Source organism: Primulina eburnea, chromosome 2 (assembly GCF_022965805.1).
Source record: "Primulina eburnea isolate SZY01 chromosome 2, ASM2296580v1, whole genome shotgun sequence".
NCBI classification, from domain to species: domain Eukaryota; kingdom Viridiplantae; phylum Streptophyta; class Magnoliopsida; order Lamiales; family Gesneriaceae; genus Primulina; species Primulina eburnea.
Window position 1 is genome coordinate 38494273 of NC_133102.1, and position 18590 is coordinate 38512862.

The following is an 18590-nucleotide window of genomic DNA, read 5'->3' on the forward strand; positions in this document are numbered from 1 at the left end:
GGATGACTCGGCTCAGAGTTTTTTTTGCCTAAATATGGTTTTTCATATTGTGGACGGATAAAAAAAATTTATGACGAACAAGAATAGTGTCTTTTGTCGTACTATCAACAAGACGATTAGTTATCTAGACTCTACTTTCAAAAGAAGCTTTTGAGATGAGATACAAAATAATTTAATTGATATTTTACCAAATTCTTCCGTGAAATGGTTGAAAACAAGTTAATAGGATACCTCACAAATCACTAAACCCGAGTTTTGACCATATTTTCCATAATCTACTCTATAACCAAAATATTTGTATTCACATTTTGACTAATAAAACTATACTGACCGAAAAAAAAAGTCAAATGATACAACCAAGATCTAAGAATAGGTTAAACCCCATATGTCACAATTCAATGTTGCTGAATACACATAAATATTATAGTCAACATCATATCCTAAACCTCTGAGATGCAACAATGCATAATCCGTTTTTTACACCGAAACTAAAATAAATAAATCATAACATCATAATACTTGGGGAAGGTAAGTCTCGATTTAGAGGAAAATCTTCAGGGAGTTCGAATAAAGGTCCTTCTCCGGATAATCCTCTCATTGCCGTGGCCAAAGAATATCCTAATGCTCGTGCTACTGGCACAGCGACAGCATTTCCAACTTGAATGTATCTAATTATATTATAAAGACATGATGAAAACTTCAAGCAATAATCATGAAACTTTTACATTATATTATAAAATAAAAAAAACTATATAAAAATGTCAGTAGTTAAGTGAGAAGTAAGATGCCAACAATTTCCTAATTAAAACCAAAGTTCTGAAAATTGTGAATAAACATCCTTAGTTTTTATATTATAATTACAAAACCAATTAATAGATTAACACTTAAAGAAACAAAATTTAAGTATAAATGAAATATTTTTCAAATCAAGATCAGAATCTCAAAATCACAAATTATGTGGTGGAAAACTTTTACCGATCGGCATCAGGTTAGGCGCAAAAGAAAGGAAAGGATTGGGGACAGAGTTTAAAAATGTTATACTATTGACTAAATTTATATCTAAAAAATTAAGTCTACTTAAAATTTTATCTATAAGAACTTCATTTTTCATTTTTTTCATGCTTAAGTTAGTCTACCAGAGGGTTGATCTTTTTTCCACAATTTTTCCCAAACTAAAACTTTTTTCACAATTTGCACTTCCTCCATGCTTTTTTGCGCATTTTAGAACACGGGTTAAAACTACTAGTCATATAAAACGAAGTCACCTTTCTTTCACGGGACCAAGGAGTTTATAATAATCAGGAAAGCCTTGCAACCTAGCATTCTCACGCACTGTAAGGACCCTATCTTGAAGAGGATGTAATATGACCTGGAACAACAGGAAAACTTTATGTTGCAATATTGCACAGCGCTTATAATCTAGGGATGAGAATCTATTGATTAAGAAATAGATGGTTACATGATTGTGTGGTTCTGCCCTGGTAATAACAGTAGGCACAATTTCATCCCACCACAACCGCCCAAAGGGCCTGCAGCAATTGAAATATCAGTTAACAGATCAGGTAAACTTTTTCCAGAAAAGACACTTAAAGCAAACCAATAATTGCTAATTTACTTCGATGAAGTTCCCCTCACAAAAGTCATCGCGTAATCTGGGACCTGTATTCAACGAGCAAATACAATAAAGTTAAATTTGTCAAAGAACCACTGGTAACAACTGCTTTATATTCCAACATAGGAAAACAAATAATACAAATAGATACCAAAGGCTTCCCAGAAGACAACAGCACTCTTTGTACATCAGGATCCCATTCAACTTTCTTATCAGCACGAACACGTACACCAGGCAGATCTCTGAAGTTTGCACCCTGGAAAATGTTGAACATTTAGGAGAATACATAGTCAAAATCAACTGTGAGAGATTTGAAGATTACCAGGCAAAAATATTTTTAACGGTTTCGGTTACCTTCTTCTTTGGAATCTGACAAACACGTTCATAATCATCCTGATTTAGCTGAAGAGGGCGATGATCATACAAACTGTGTTCTGTCACTTCAGATTTAAACGTCAAGCAGCCAGGCATCTCTGTAATATAAACAATAAAGATCGATTGAAAAACTTACATTTTCCATAACAAGGTAAAAATGTTAAAAAAAATTACAGATCCAGCTTGACTGAACTCAAAGAGATTTGAGGACGATAAAATGAACATATAATTTAACCAAAACTTATAGGAACCGATGCAAGAAAGACAATAAACAATTGAGCAAAGGCTGAGAGAGATTACTATTTACACATTTTATTTGCATGGTATTGAAGGGACATGGCAAGGAACTGATTATTTAAAATTTCACATTACCTATATATAAGTCAAAGTTTGACCTGTTTTATAGATTCAGGTAAACACACTCACATAAATTCAAATGATTGGTAAGATATGAATCTAAGAAGGCAACTCAGTCATCACCAATGTTAGATCCTTGTACATAAAAAATATGAAATTTATTTTAATAACTATAGAACTTTAAAGCTATAAAAGAGCAGGTCTTAGGTTGAACATAAAATCATAATTCTCATTCTTAAATACTCAACATATAAAAAAAATAGAGAAGCGACGCATTCAGGTTTCGAAGTGCTAAGGCGCAGACAGCAGAAAGAAAGAAAGAAAACAATTATGTCTGACTTGGGAAATAACGTTTAGCACTCGAGATTGTATCAATGCAATTTTAAGTTACGAGTAGTTCAAGGGAGCATACCTCAAGGAAGCTATATGTAATAAACACATTCTCTACACATTATATTATGAAATTAAACTATTTTATTACACCTTTATTATAAGTTGTTTAATACCTGTGGTTGCTTGACAACTCTCTTTGCCAAAAAAAATGCTAGCGTTTACTAGAAGCTAGAGCTCAGGTGGAGAGCAGTCAGGGTTTGGATTAGGCTTAGTCAGGATCTTACTTTTCTTCCAATGTCTTATAAGACTATTTCCATATCTTATATTCTGGAATTTACTATTAATCAGTATTTATTCTAGAATTCTTAATTCTATTCATCAAAGACACTTATGTTTCTCACCAATTCGCAAGTGAGAGACCTCTTGTTGAGTTTAATCTATTTTGTTCAATTTGTTCGAATCCACTTGCATATTTTTGTCGAGTAAAATCAAAAAACACTAAATTATATCATTTTATTTAGTTTAGGCACTTCAGTGACTCGTTTGGTAGAGTGAGCTTAGATGTGTTCTCAACAAGCATGTTAGACTTCTGAATAGTCATGCTAACAATTTTATTTAGTTTACCACCTGCCAAGATGTATATTCACCCTCATCACTAAAAAAAATTAAGCATAAGAATGAAATTCATTAAATTCGAGGATGTTGGGATTTACCAATCCTCCGCAACCTTATTAATTTCTGAAATTCTGTTTTAGGCTCTGAATTATAAGGTTGTTCATCACGAGCCTCATCGTTCTCAACCTGAAACAGTGACATGGAAAGGAAAGAAAAAATAGTTCATGAAAACTTAAATAAACAAAGTAACAAAATGATAAGCTTGAACACGTACAGGTGGAAGATCTGATATGGCATCACCAAGAAAAAGCTCTTTCTTCAGTTGGACTTGATAACCTTCTTCATGACAAACCACATTTGCCTGCAAGTTTATATAATATTCATTATGAAACAGAATATGTCGCTAAATCTAAATTCTATCCCCTAACAAGAAAATCCTACCTCAAACTCTGTGGGACTGTTACCCCTAACAACAACATTATGTGTTGGCAATGGATACTGGGGCAATTTCTGTTAAGAAAACAAAGTGGCATGGATAATTCAAATTTCATAAAACAAAAGTTCAATAAAAATAAACGACACACGGGATGTAGGAAAAAATTGAAAGGTCGGTATCGAGAAACATAAATAAAATACAAGAGAAATATGAGAAGTATTACCTCAGTATGAAGTGCACCCCAAATAAAAACTCGCATGCGATATTGTGGCAAACCATAAGAACCAGCTACCATCATTCCCATTCTAGCTTGATAATCCATTGCAACAAGAGATCCCAGTGCATATCTTCCGAGAAAACCATTGGAAAACTTGACAAGATCAACAACATTCTCCATTAACACAAATTTTGGCCTCAAATAGGCCACAATATCCATGAAAACAAGCAGTTGTCTGTTTTTTGAGTCTTCAAGGGGTTGCTCCTTATTTCTGAACCTATTGAAGCCACTTATGCCTTGGCACGGCGGCCCGCCACACACAACATCAACAGTACCCTTCAAACCATAAAAAAATACCCATTATTAAAAAGCAGATGCCAGCTAATAAAAAATATCGAAGCAACAGGATCTCACAGGTAAAGGCAACATTTTGGACTTGTAGCCTGTTGACACAAATTTCCTCAGCTTTTCTTTGCAAGCACTAGTAACAAGCCATTCAGTACAAATACAATAAATTAGGCAATCATAGAAAACAATTAAAAACAAAATTGTCGTTAAACACTACTATTGCTATATGTATACCTCAAACCCTCCAAAGGTTCCCATGTGTCATCCTCAGCACCATAACCTTTCCATCGTACCTAAACAGAATGGAAAGAGAAAAGGCAGAAATTATGTCATAACAGCAAGCATAAAAAATATCCTGAAAAGTTTATTTAATGTTATAAAGCAAGGAATATCTTAATCATAAATGAGAAAAAATCATAATTATGATACCTTCTACAAGGCGCACATATTTTGTGCCTAAGCCAGAGACAAAAAAGGTGCTAGGCATAAAATAAAATACATATAAAAAAAACTGTATCCAATTGTGAGACTACTTTGCAGTCTAGAGGTTTAATTATCCAGAACACAGTCGTTGAAAAAACACAATGCGCATCAAAGCACCTAGTATCCCAAGGCTTTAAATGCAAAACGAAGCACACACTTGATCAAATAAAGCAGGACAACAAAATATTCTCAAATAAATAAAAATCAAATCAAATTTCTTTTAAAATGTGATACGTAAAATATCAAACATTGAAATTCTGAACATCTTCACCTTCAAATCTACATAATCATCTTTATCACGCTAAGTTAGGGTTTCATCTGTTCATTTTTTATTAAGAAAAATATAGAGTAGAAAAGGGCTATTTCTCCTCTTTCAGAAATTAAAAGAAATCCAAAGCATGCTTAAGCGCGCTTGGATGCAAAGTGCAATACGATTCACAGAAGTGGTGCACTTTGAAGTACGTTTTCCTGAGCACCCTGTGCTTCGCTGCGATTTATACTTAAGTGCACGCTTATTCGCTTTTGAAAACTATGATCCAGCATGAAAGAATTTGTCTGTCACTACTTAAGGAGAATAATTATTTACATTGTTAAAATAAGCTGAATGCCTAGAAAACAATGTCAAGAAATTTGGTTTATTTACCTCGAAATAAAGTCCAGGTTTTTTGTTATCATTTGGATCACCGTAACATATAGATAATATCTCTTGTACTTCATATATTTCAGATTCATTTCCTTCAACATTCTCTTCATCATCGTCGTCACTTTTATCCTCTTCCATGTCATCGGAATTTTCAATTTCACTAGATAAGCCATTTTTATCTAGGGATAAAAATGAGGCACAAAGCTTCTCCCATTCCTTGAGCAGGTGCAGAAAATCCTCTGCAGATTCATTTCTAACCTAGATTATCCAAAACCAAAAAAAAAAATAAAATTAACAAACAAATAACAAACTGCAGTTGATGCATACATAGAGCTTAATGAAATGAACCTGAGTTTCTGGGTGATTTAGTTTGAGACTTTCACAAGCATATTGGTTAATATCCACAGCCCATTTCTGTAAATTCAAAATTCTTAGAGTTTTTGAACTAATAAAGAGCAAACTTATTGAACACGAGAGTAACTATTCTGATTATAGTGTGATCGGTTCAAAAGTGTAGTTTATTTATAAGATGACAAAAAGACTCACTGTAACGAGTCTAACACCACAGATATTAGAGCCAAGGCAAAGCCCAGTAGACATGGCACCACATCCGGAATACAGATCTAAAACTGTTCTCTCACTGCTATGCTCTTCGGCCTCAGAAAAATTAATTGTTTCCCCATCAGCATCACTAGAGATTGTAGAATTAGATTCACTGCTTTTTGTAGAACAGTCTGCAGAGCAAGAATGTACTCAAAAGTGAATTAAAAAAATTCAAATCTATAAATTCATCAAGACAAATTATATGTAATTTTTATAAACAAAAAAACAAAACAATGTAGCGTGCGAACGCAATCATAATCAACTCATTTCAGTTTTACTAAAACATCTAAGCCATTACTAGGAATGAAGATAATTATATTACAACTGCTCATTTTATTTTACAACCAAAAGTATTCCTAGAAAAAGATGCAATGAAATTCCTTGTTATGTATTGTGAAGTGAATGGCAATGTACCTCAGAGAGAAAAAGGTTTAATTTTAAATACAAGAGTACAGTAACATTATTTAATCAATTAAAATGTTGCTTTAACCTCTGATAAAATATTTTTAAAATAGAGGAAAGCAAAGAATTATTCATAACAAGCAAAGACCACCACTGATGATTTGATGTCCAACTTAAAATACAATTAACTTGTGTTTTTGTGTGTAACTCAGATTTCGTATAAATCATAGCATAACATGCATTGCTGTGGTGCAAACTACTAAAATACAATGGCAGCAATAGGTTTCACTCAAACTGAACTGAATGACTTATATATTTGGTGTGAATTTGAAAAAAAAAAAATTGTGGTTTTTAAAATAAACCTTGACATGCAGATTTAAAAGGTTTCATATGGTTAGACAGTTAACATAAAACAGAGAATAACCAACTAAAAGTTTTTTTCTAAAAAAGTATCAATATAAATATTAAAAGAACAATTAACAATAGTCTTTCAAAATATATATATATATATATATATATATATATATATATATATATATTATAAAGTATTCCAAATTACACAAATAAAATTAGATAAAAACAATTATCAGTATTTAAGACCAAATAATTTGTAGAAAAAACAAACCCTCGAATAAATCACTAGTTACTCCAAATGAAGTCGCATCTAATTCTAAAATATGAATAAATAATCAATAATAAACTAATGGATACTTGAAAGCATCTACTAAAAATAGATAAAATTCTAAATGATCATATTTTCTAATTCATCAAATTGTTCAACATCCTCCAACGTTGTACATTGATAAATTGAAGAAAGTATTGCACATATTTTTGTTTGGTGGTATAGAATATAGATAACATTGTATCAAAAGTAACAAAGAATTGGCTTCTCCAATCATGCAATGTGGTTGGCACAATTTTTCCTTCTAATTTGTTACCACATCGTTTCATGCTGTGCTGTTCGAGAAATTTTTTAGATTGCATTTATATAATAAATTAAATATATCTTTGCAGTCGGAAATCGACGAGATACCTGATTGTATATTGACAAAAGAGCAATATGGAACTAAATATATCTTGTTGTAGTAATAATCAAATGATGGATCGAGATCTTTCTCCTCATTTAACGTTGCCTGCAGATGCACAAGTGTTTAGCTCCTATCACAATTGTAAAAAGTGTAATCAACTTTACTAGTATAGGACTTACCTTTGGTGGCAAATATACAATTTTGAGTTTTTTAACAAGGCAATCAAGAGGGTTGTCATCCTTGATCTCAGAGAAGAATATTTGTTTGTCTTTGATGAGGTTACCGCAGTCTTTGATAGTCTAACCAAAAATTAAACCAATTAAAAAAATTCCATAAAAAATATAACAAAACACCAGTTTCTGATAATGTATTACCGTGTCCACCGCCCTATAATACCATTGTGCCATAAATTTTAGAGAGCCATCACGAGCTTCAAAGAACTCTATTATCTTACAGATGTAATTGTCTTTCCCTTCATCAGCCTGAACCATATTTCATAGTATTAGTAATGTAATAGCTGAGAACAAGTTATGTCTAAGATTTGCAAAGAAAACTAGGCAATGTACCCTCATAGTAAATAATAATATGAGAACACTAGGAAAATGTTCTAGCATCAAATAAATGACCTTTTGGAAAATAACTCGAATTTTAAACTATACTTTCAAAATCAATAGAAAAAAGGAGATTTATTAGATTAAATGTATTTCCCTTTACAATTACGTACAAATATGAAAATATATATATATTGTGATTAAGACTCCAAATACACGTTAAAAAGAACTTTGCATGTGAAAATTAAAATCATAGCTTAATTATGGAAGATAACGACACATACACTTGTTTTTATATCAAAATACCAAATACTATTCTACTAGTTACTATTTAAAAGAAGCTATACAGTTCAAGAATAATATGCCTTTCAAAGTGGTCTCAAATATCAACAAATAAGAGCAGAAGTCAACATCACAATGACTAACAATCGAGAGCACGAACGAGAGAAATAAACAACTGCAAAACAACTCTAAAAATTGTTGTTTATAAATAGGATTGTGCTTCATTACAGTCAAATAAAATTTCACCTTCACATAGGCGTCATCTCCCAAATCAAAAACTTTTCCATCAACTTCCGCTTGCAAAAAGTGATTTTTGGCTTGAGTTATTTCCTGCAAATATGTAAACATCCTCAACCATAAATGCTTCACAAGAGTAGAGAAGCAATATAGATGATGCAAAAATATTGGGACTGAAAATTCAAAAATAAAATGTCTAAAAACACAAAAGAACCATCTTAATGCAAATATAACTCCTCCAAAAAGAGTAATGGTTCAAAGACCGACAAACCTTCTGAAAGTCAATAGAGAGATCTCTTTCAAACTAGGAAAGATTGACATCGACATACTTTTTGATAGTCATGAAATTAAAGATTAACATTTAGTTGTGAAGCTTGAAAACAAAACAACTCTAAAATTTGTCAACAATCTGCTCAATTGAGGAACTTAAAAATACATAACTTTGATGCATAAGGCATTTGTGTAGATATGGTTGTCCAGTGGCCTCATGATTCATGAACAATTCAAACCTACTAAGATTCAAAATGATTATGTGCAAGATGCAATTTAGATAGTCATGATAACATTTTTTAACTTATGCAAACAAAATATTAGAGAGATAACCGTCAACGTATTGGCAACCATGAAAAAACAATAAGAGACAACAGAATGTCCAACTACCACCAAACCAAAATCATAAGGCTGCAATCGATGAGAAAGACAAAAAAAGGGTTTAAAAAGGCTTGAAGTGATTCACTATAAATGAATGTAGCAAAATCATATTAATTAAAAGCGCATGGCACAATAAAGCACACAATTGTCATGAGGCTTTAAGCGCAAAGTACAAAAAAAAAAGCACACACTTTACAAAACTAAAGCGCAATAAATAAAATATCGTCAAAACATGTGCTCCTATTGAGTAGCTCTACATCCTTTGGAGCCAAAAAAAACATTTAATAACTCAAATTCAAAAGTTATATTCATTTCATGATTTAAAAATAATTAATTTCTCTATGAAGTGAGAACCTATATTCAAACCTATTTAAAATTATCTAAACTCGTGTTACAAGGAAAATCAATGTTTGTGATGCATGATATTGTAATGGTTTTATACCTTTATATAGGATAAGAAAACAAATTTTAAAAATTTTGGGGGAGTTATTACCAGGGGAGATCTAGAGTTAGTTGTGAGTAATAAAATGGGAGTTTAACTATGGGAATTGGTTTGGGCATATGATAGAATGTGAAGATGAAACCATAATTGTTCAAGATTTTTTTTGGAAAATATATTAACATTGTATTATTTTATGGCAACATATATATTTTTAGTATGTATTATATGCCACTAGGTGGATTCCGCGGTATCAAATATCAAATGACCAAGGTTGAACATGGCAGGAGGCGTGGCAGGGCGGTCACCGCCTCAGTCGCCTAGACGGTGCCTAGGCGGTTGAATTTTTTTAAGTAATTTTTTCTATAGATAATCATTCAATATAATCACAAATAATCATCATTTTTATGTAAAATGTGCAATTGAATAATGTTCAAGCACAAAAAAGCTTCATATAATATAATATCATCTAGATAATGTGCAATTAATAAATATTCATCATCGTATTAATGCTATTGTGCTAACAAAGTAAAATAATTACTTTTACTAAAAACTAAGTTTAAATTTCAGAGTTTCAATCAATTATCCATATTTAGAACAAATAGTAGACTAAACATAACTACTGTGTGGTGGTTGAGACTTCAGAATGGAGAGTTAAAACCAAAACTAAAATAAAGAAAGTGAGATGTGTTAGGGTTTTGATATTTAAAATTAGTTGATTTTGACTAAATTTTAAAATTGTTGACTAGGTTTTTAAAATTATTGACTACAACTTAAAAATCTTAACTTTCTGCCTCGCTCGTCTGCTCGCCACCTCGACCCGCCTCCCCAATACCATATAGCTTGGACCGCCTAAAACACACACCTCATGTATAGGCGGTGTGGTCGAGGGTCGCCTCCTGCCTAAGTGGCCGCCTCCACCTGCCATTTAGAACACTGCAATATACCAAAGACTCTCCCCTTTGGAACAAATGGTGAAGACGAAATGATATTCAATTTAAGAGAAATAATCCACAGAGCAGACTAAGTTTTCTTGTTGCCTCTTGGACGTTAGTTTACACCTCAGAGTCTATAAAAGTGAGCTTCTAATTGTTAGGTCAATCCAACAAATGAGTAAACTGTTGTGTTTGGACGCATACCCAAGAGCAACGGTGTAGCCTTAAGGTGAGAGGTGGTCGCCTTTTACAGCTATGGACGAAACCATGCATGAGGTTTAAAAGGGGGAAAGATTCATTATTCAAACTAGTAAAACATACACAGACGTTTTATGTGTCATTATTATTTTTAATTTGATCAAATAATATTAAACAATTAACATGAAATTATTTTCAATTTCGAAGAGTTGTTCAATTTTTAAAAAAAAATTGGTTTAGATTTTTTATGTAAAATATAGAATGAATTAAGGAGGTTTTTAATATCGTAAAAAAAATAATCATAGAATTAAATATTTTTGTTTTCTCAAAAAGTCTCACATTTAGTAATAAAATAATATAGAAATATATATAATATAGTATAGATTTGATGGGGTTGTGCAACAATTTGCAGTCTCCTATTAAACTTAATAATTAGAGGTGCTTCAAGAATGTCACCAGGTTGACTACAGGATCTGGAAAATTTAAACAATGCGATGAAATGTAAATAACTATGAGATTTACACGACACCTACAAATCATACTAATTGAATGCAGAAATTTTGGATAATGATTATTATCTAATAAACAATTAGAAATTGACATATGATGAAATGAATTAAAATGGTTAAAGATGACAACATGTTTCTTGGTTACAAAAGGAATACAAGTTTTTACAAAATAATTAGCTGGCCAAAATCAGTTGAAAATCGGATGTTAATATTTGACTACGAATAACAAATTTAAACATTGATCACAGAAAATTGGGGGAACTACATACAACCCCATCATCCCATATTTCTTGCAGTTATTCTTTTGTACGCGAGGAAAATGGGGTTAGAGATCAAATTTTCTATAGGAAATCGGAGAGTATATTCTACAAATAGCTCGAATGAATATAACACCAACGTTGCAGACAATCGTGATCAGTTAAGGATGGTATCTTGAGATCCTAGCAGTTTTTATCCTCTAAAAAATGGCGAGAATACAGATACGAAACACAAAAACAAAATCAGGCGTCTTGTGATAGAACAATACAGATGAATATGGACATACATGGTAAAACCAAATGCATGTGAACTGCCTGTTACCTTTTCATCTTTTCGGTATCGTTGGGGCCAACGCCGCCGTGCTTCCTCCTTGGGAACCGGTTGTCCCAAAAAATGGCCAACGCATTCATCTTCCTCATCGCCTTGGTGGTCCTCCTCCTCCTCCTCCTCAACCGAAACTTTATCATTCTCATCCAAAGAAGCAACAGAAGGATTTGACGTATCGTCGAAGTCACCATTCTCAACAACTTCCGCCAGCTCATCTGATATCAAATCCGATTCAGCCACCTCCGTTGCGACTGAACAAGCCAGCCTTCTTGATTTTCTCGCCGTCGACGCAGCCTCCAGTTCCGTAACCGCTGAGGTAGAATTTCTCTTCTTCGCCATTTCTGCAAAGGAATGGATCTGGTTCCTGCTAAACGAGAGAAAATTGGGGAAAGTGTGGAGTTTTGGAAGAGGATCGAATGGGCTTTATGAATGAAGGGCAGGGTTTTTCAAAATTTTGAAGGGAGTGGGCAGTGGACACAAGGCGGGAGTTTTGGAATTATTGGGTGTTATTAAATGAATTTGAATAGCTGGGCGTGGAGTCCGTTTGGGCTCTGTTATTTTATTATATGTAATGGCTTATAACATATAAATATTGTAATATTTTGTTTTGATTTCAGTTATAACACCGATCACTTCGTTAAAAATCGTGCGATCTACAACAACATATACTATATTAATATTTATATTCTCTTACATTCTTTTTAACATTAGCACTCATTATTTCTGAGTTAATTATTTGTGAAGTAGGTCTCTTGTGAGACGGTCTCAGAAATCTTTATCTGTGAGACGGGTCAACTCTACAAATATTCACAATAAAAAGTAATATTTTTAGTATAAAAAAGTAATATTTTTTCATTAATGACCCAAATAAGAGATCTGTCTCATAAAATACAACTGTGAGACCGTCTCACACAAACTTTTTTCTTATTTGTGAGTCTCATTATCAACGCATTCATCTTTATTTTTAGTTTACATTATTACTTAAAATAAATAATAATAATAATAATATATTTATTGTTTAAAATCGTTTCAACTTATTTTACGAGTATAATTTATTTAAAACTAAATTATTATTATAAATTTGAAATCAATGAGTAAAATATAATAAAAAAAATCACAGTTGTTACGTTAAACGGTTATTTTGTAATGGCCATATTAATTAATCGGAGGCTTACATTAATTTGAAATTAAAATTACAATAATTGGAAAGAAGTATTTTCTTCTGCCATTTTTGAATTGTTCACGAAATTTGTAAAAAAAAATCTATTATTTTTATCTATTTCGAGAAAAATATAATTATATAAATAAATATAAAAAAAATTGAGATAATGTATGAAAATTTGATGGGGAAAAAAAAATTTAAACTGGGCGTTAACTAGTTGTTGGGTATTTTAATTTTTTTATAGATAAATTCAGATTAATTAAAATAAAAATATTAAACATTTTTTGCCCAAATAACAATGGTTATGTTTTTTAAATAACAATGGTTATGTTTTTTCAAAAAATATATATATATATATATATATATATATATATATATATATATATATATATATATATATATAAACTAGAGATTGGGAGTGCACATGGGGTGGACCACCTCCTGCAGACCGTCACGGACTTTCTGAAAAGTAACACTTCCTCCACCGCACTGAATAATCACTCCAAAAACAGGTGGAAACGTACCTTATTTTTTAACTTTAAAATATTACTAAATTTTTTTCATGAAATTTGAACTCTCACTTAAAAATAAAGTCAACATTTAAAAATCATATATGCATAAAAATCTATAAATCGTTAACTACAAAATCATATATCACTTTAAAATAATCCAACGACTAACTTCAAAATAAAGCATAAAAATTCATTAAATAAATAATTCTCAAAATCTTCACTTCAAAACTTTAAATACTAAGCTAATGCAGAAAATAAAGTCCATCGGGAGTGTATTGCTGGACTCGATCCACTCAAGATTCAATGTCTCCCTCAAAATCATTCTCACCTGCAACCAACCAAACCTAGTGATTCAAATAAATCCTCAATATTCGGCAACAAATACTTATTCTTCACTGTCACTCTATTCAATTCTCAATAATTGATACAGATTCTCATACTCCCATTCTTTTCTTCACAAACAGTACCGACGCGTCCCATGGAGAGAAGCTAGGGCGAATAAATACTTTGTCTAGCAGCTCTTGAATTTGATATTTCAACTCTTTTATCTCAGCATGTGCTAGATGATATGATGCATTAGAGATCGGCACAGTACCCGACATCAACTCAATAGCAAACTCCACATCTCTCTCGGGTGGAACGCCAGAAACTTCATCAAGGAAGACATCCGGAAAGTCCTTGAAAACTTCCACATCTTTTATCGATTGACTGCCAATGTCGGGTATGGATATAATACTAGCAAGAAAACCTTGGCAGCCTCTCCGACTAAGCTTCTTCGCACGGATACATGAAACAATTTGTCGCAACTGTTTGTTCTGCACAGCCTCAAAGATGAATGATTTCCCATTGGGCGGTCTAATAGATACTAACCTTTGGTGAAAATCGATAATGGCTTCATTCAGTGTGAGCCAATCCATAATCAAAATAATGTCGAACATGGGCGTTGGCAACACAATAAGGTCTGTTCGAACAACATTCCTATGCATCTTGAGCTCCACATTCTTAACCATGATTGTAGAGCTCATATGTTCGCTCGAAGGCATTGTGACTCTGAATCCCGAATCCACATATTCCGGTAAGATTTCCAATCGTTTCACGAAGGATTCAGAAAGGAATGAAAGCATAGATTCATAATCTAAAAAACGTAGGTAGATATACCCGCTAATAATATTATGCATGTGATAATATTTGCATTATGCTCAAGCAAGGCCATAAAAAATTCAGAAATTTCCTATCATATAGGCCCTTCTAGTTTCCAATATTAGGAAATTAGTCCCCTGATTTTCGAAAATTGCTAAACAAATCTCCAAATTTTTCGAGTTATTGCAATTTAGTCCAAGCATTATAGGATTTTTCAAATTCAGCCCACGTTTTGACATTTAGCCCCTCAAGGTTTCAAATTTATGCAATTAATCCCCCAACATTTCCAGTTATGGCAATTTACCCCTCCCTCCCCAAAAAATATTAAAATTATGTCGAATTTTTTCTCAATAATTTTCAAAAATTGTTAATTAGCCCCTTAAATTTATAAATCGAAATAATTCAGCCTCTAAATTCTCGTTCATCCATAATTCGATCCACATAGCTAATAATTTATGAATTCAATTCCCTAAGCCTTAGAATTTGAAACATGCAGTTTTATGTCATCATATTCAATGCACTTCATATTAATCATAGTATTCATGCTTATTAATTCAAGTAATATAAAATGCTTAGATAGCCAGAATACATGTAATAAGAATAGTTTCTAGCTCCGCTTGCTCAGCATGCATCACATAAGACCTTCAGTCACGGGCTGCTTCTTCTTCGGTCAATCAACAACCTTATGCCCGTTTCCTCCGCACCTAAAGCACTTGTAGGTGCCCTACATGCATTTGCCAAAGTGATGGCGATTTCACGCCTTGCAGAACGACTTCTCATCAATTTTCAGGACGGCTGCCCTCTGTGGCTGCCCCTATGGTTGCTGTTGCCCTGGCCGCTTCGGTGGTCTCGTAAATAGCTTCTTGCTCTACTGTGACTGATCGAGCAAAACTTGCACTGTGAAATCCTTAATAAAAATATGTTGTATATGCTCAAAATTAATCGCAAGTGCACGATGTCAAGTAATAGTATAATATACCGGAGTACGAGTATCGTTCCACTGAAAACTGTATTTAACAATTATTATTTTCAGTTATTAGATCTTTAGCAACGAAAAGTGATTGGGTGTTTTACTACTACTAAAATCAAATAAACATGCAAACAAAAATTATTCAAAATTAAATAACGAAATATAATGTCTAAAATGGTTGAGTAAAATTCAATAAGAAATGAATTTGTTGGGAATATCGGTTCACCTACCCCTCGTTAATTAATTAATTTATTCGATAATGATCATATGCTTCCGACAGGATTTTCTATTCAATTGAACACACTCTCTCGAGCTATGCCAAACTAATTATACTCAATGAAGTAATTAAATATCTTTAATTATTTATCAAGAGTGAATTGCATGTCGATTTGTGAAATCCCCTAGTTTTCGACCCTTAAGACTATGACTCTAGCCGCGTATCCAATTTCATATATCTATGTAAATTGTAGATCCACGGATTATACTACTCGTTCCTATCACAAGTTATTCTCTCGAACTCGCTCGCAATATAAAAACGTTGTTAAAGTTAGCTACGCTCTAACAACACGATAAAACAATAGTATAATCAAGAACAAATCAAAAATCGATATGTAAATTAATTTAAATCAAAGTTTGGGGTAGGATCCCCTTAAATCCCAACAAATAATAAAAGTTTAGCTACTCGAGTTCATATTAAAACTAAAAAAAAAGTTTAAAGATGAAAAATAAATTAGAAATACTAGAATTGACGAAAAACACGAAGAACGACGCCCGGAAATCTTCGACTCTCCAACTCCAAGCGCAAAAGTTCTCTCCAACTTGTTACGGCTCTCAAAATATGTCCGAATTCCCCCCAAAAGTCGTCCAAATCCCTTCCATATCATCCACACCTCTAAAATAAGGTAAAGAATCGGCTGCAAAATCTTGCCAAAATTAGGTGGCGCTCGGGCGGTAGAGAATTACCGCTCGAGCGCCACACTTGGCATGCGGTTTCGGGCGCTCGGGCGGTAGAAAAGTACCGCTCGAGCGCCGACTTCTATGGAATTCTCCTTGGCAATTCGCCTCTCGTTCTCGGGCGGTACTTTCACAGCCCGAGCGCCGCCTCTTCTGCAAATTATCTTCTTAGCTTGGCATTTGGCTTCGATTTTTGTTTTCCGACCATTTTTCCTGCAAATTCGTCGCGCACAAGTGAGAAACGATCAAATGCGTATGCTTACTCTAAAATGAACAAAATGTAAACGAAATGTACGCATGCACAATGCAAACACACACAAGCTAATACAATAAAACACGTAAAAATCACACATATCAACCCCCTCATACTAACCTTTTGCTTGCCCTCAAGTAAAATAGGTTACAGACCACAAGCAAAACACGAAACAAACACAAAATGAAGGGTATTAAAATAACTAAACTGATGGTGAAGTAGCAACTAGCATCTCCCGCCTCAGCGGGTTTTTGAACCACATACACTTAGTCAAATCACAACATATATCACTGCCCCTCCAAAACATCGCACAACATTTGTTCTTCTCCAACAGAGTGTGGTCGTGTGTGCCGTGGATTTTTCTAGCTTGTGTTTTAGACAGTTTTATTCGCAAATCATATGGGACGCCAAATAGACAAGTCAACGCAAGTTTCGCTCTCCTGAGTTCTGTTTCCATTCAGGACAAACCAGTAAACACATAAAGTGGTAGAGTTTCATGGTAAAACAACAAAGTGTATGGGGTCAATAGCTATAACTGCTGAACTGGCTCAGGGAGATTGGGAGTACGTAGATCATTTTCACTATGCCCTTGTCAGAAATTTTCTCTGACATTCCTCAACGCCTTACATCTCCATCTTTTTAGCCTTGGGATAGGATTTCATCCCTTTTTGGCTCCCCCTCACCTTACATCCCCTTTATTATTTCATTTTTTTTAATTTTTGGTGCATAGTTTTCTCATGCGTACTCCCTAGGCTTTGGATATAGGGTATGTTTATTTATTTGACCTAGGGATGAATTTTTAGGTCCTATGCACGATTGGGATGAAGGATGTTTGAGGAATACTTTTGATTTTCTACTAGATTTCATGCTACTGGTTAGTCACTCATTTCAACAGGTAATCATTCAAGTTCTACTCGCATCTTATGTTTCTCCAGTTCCCCTCACGGATTATTTTGAACTTAACTGTCATTGACACCACTATCAACATCCACTATATATGCATAAACAAAATTCAATACATCGGGGGATTCATAACGAGTGATGAGACTAAGCAACATGCAGTTCATTTAGCCCAAAATCATCACTGGCTACCAATTTACTAATTTCACCATCAACTGACACTCATGCAAGAAAAATACGAAAAACGACCCCTTCATACTAAAGGAGTGCAATGTCCCTATTGCACAAAAAAAACCGAAACACAAAAATGCAAACATGAATGGAGACACACAAATAAATGCAAAAATAAATGCACGAATGAAACAACAATAGAAAATAAACATAACACAATAGAAAAAAATAAAAAAAATAAAAAAATTAATATTATAATAAAAAATAAATAAAAAGAATGGACAGAAGTGACTCCCCTCTCAAATGCGCTTGTCAGGTGCTAGCTTTGTACGCTCTAAGTACACGTACTTCAGGTGTGGAGGCCGTGGTTTTAGCTCACGTGTTGGCGGTTCCTTTATGCTTGACTTCTGAGTGGTCAAATCTCTTTGATCCCCCATGTCCTCCAATTTCATCCTTTCTGGCTTCTTCCATTGATGGTTGGCATTACATTGTGCCACTCTTGCAGATTTTTCTTCATCAAATTCATCCTCCTTCAATTCAGTGGTGAGCGTGGCTTCCAATGGGTCCTTCATAGCATCCTGAACAAATTGAAACACAAGTGAATCCGATGAATCAACTATCAAACAATGATTAGTGTGCAGTGTGTGCTTAGGAGCTTTAAAAACATTAAAAGTGATTTCTTCCTTTCC

General features: G+C 33.3%; 2 protein-coding genes across 2 annotated transcripts; both read right to left on the minus strand.

Moving 5' to 3' along the window:
• Window positions 1-362: 362 nt before the first annotated feature.
• LOC140823108 (DNA (cytosine-5)-methyltransferase CMT3-like) lies at window positions 363-12291 on the minus strand. Its single transcript, XM_073184261.1, has 20 exons — window positions 11834-12291; window positions 8532-8615; window positions 7827-7934; window positions 7632-7751; window positions 7458-7557; window positions 5966-6153; window positions 5768-5833; window positions 5420-5677; window positions 4528-4586; window positions 4360-4426; window positions 3952-4281; window positions 3734-3802; window positions 3567-3653; window positions 3391-3478; window positions 1967-2085; window positions 1764-1868; window positions 1616-1659; window positions 1460-1529; window positions 1266-1369; window positions 363-668 (listed from the first exon to the last, which is right to left on the minus strand). The coding sequence occupies exons 1-20, from the start codon at window positions 12176-12178 to the stop codon at window positions 503-505; spliced, it is 2577 nt and encodes an 858-aa protein (XP_073040362.1). The 5' UTR covers window positions 12179-12291; the 3' UTR covers window positions 363-502.
• A 1656-nt stretch (window positions 12292-13947) lies between these two features.
• LOC140824283 (uncharacterized) lies at window positions 13948-14523 on the minus strand. The gene has a single exon (XM_073185884.1). It carries the CDS (start codon window positions 14521-14523, stop codon window positions 13948-13950), a length of 576 nt encoding a protein of 191 aa, XP_073041985.1.
• Between the last annotated feature and the right edge of the window lie 4067 nt (window positions 14524-18590).

What these genes read in the sequence shown, in the direction of transcription:
- LOC140823108 (XM_073184261.1), bottom strand. Translation starts at nt 12,178, where the DNA reads ATGGCGAAGAAGAGAAATTCTACCTCAGCGGTTACGGAACTGGAGGCT. An exon ending in GATACCGAAAAGATGAAAAG is followed by an intron (nt 8,616 to 11,833) that starts GTAACAGGCAGT and finishes ACATATTTGCAG; the next exon opens with GAAATAACTCAAGCCAAAAA. An exon ending in AACCTGGACTTTATTTCGAG is followed by an intron (nt 4,587 to 5,419) that starts GTAAATAAACCA and finishes CATTCTGTTTAG; the next exon opens with GTACGATGGAAAGGTTATGG.
- LOC140824283 (XM_073185884.1), bottom strand. Translation starts at nt 14,523, where the DNA reads ATGGTTAAGAATGTGGAGCTCAAGATGCATAGGAATGTTGTTCGAACA.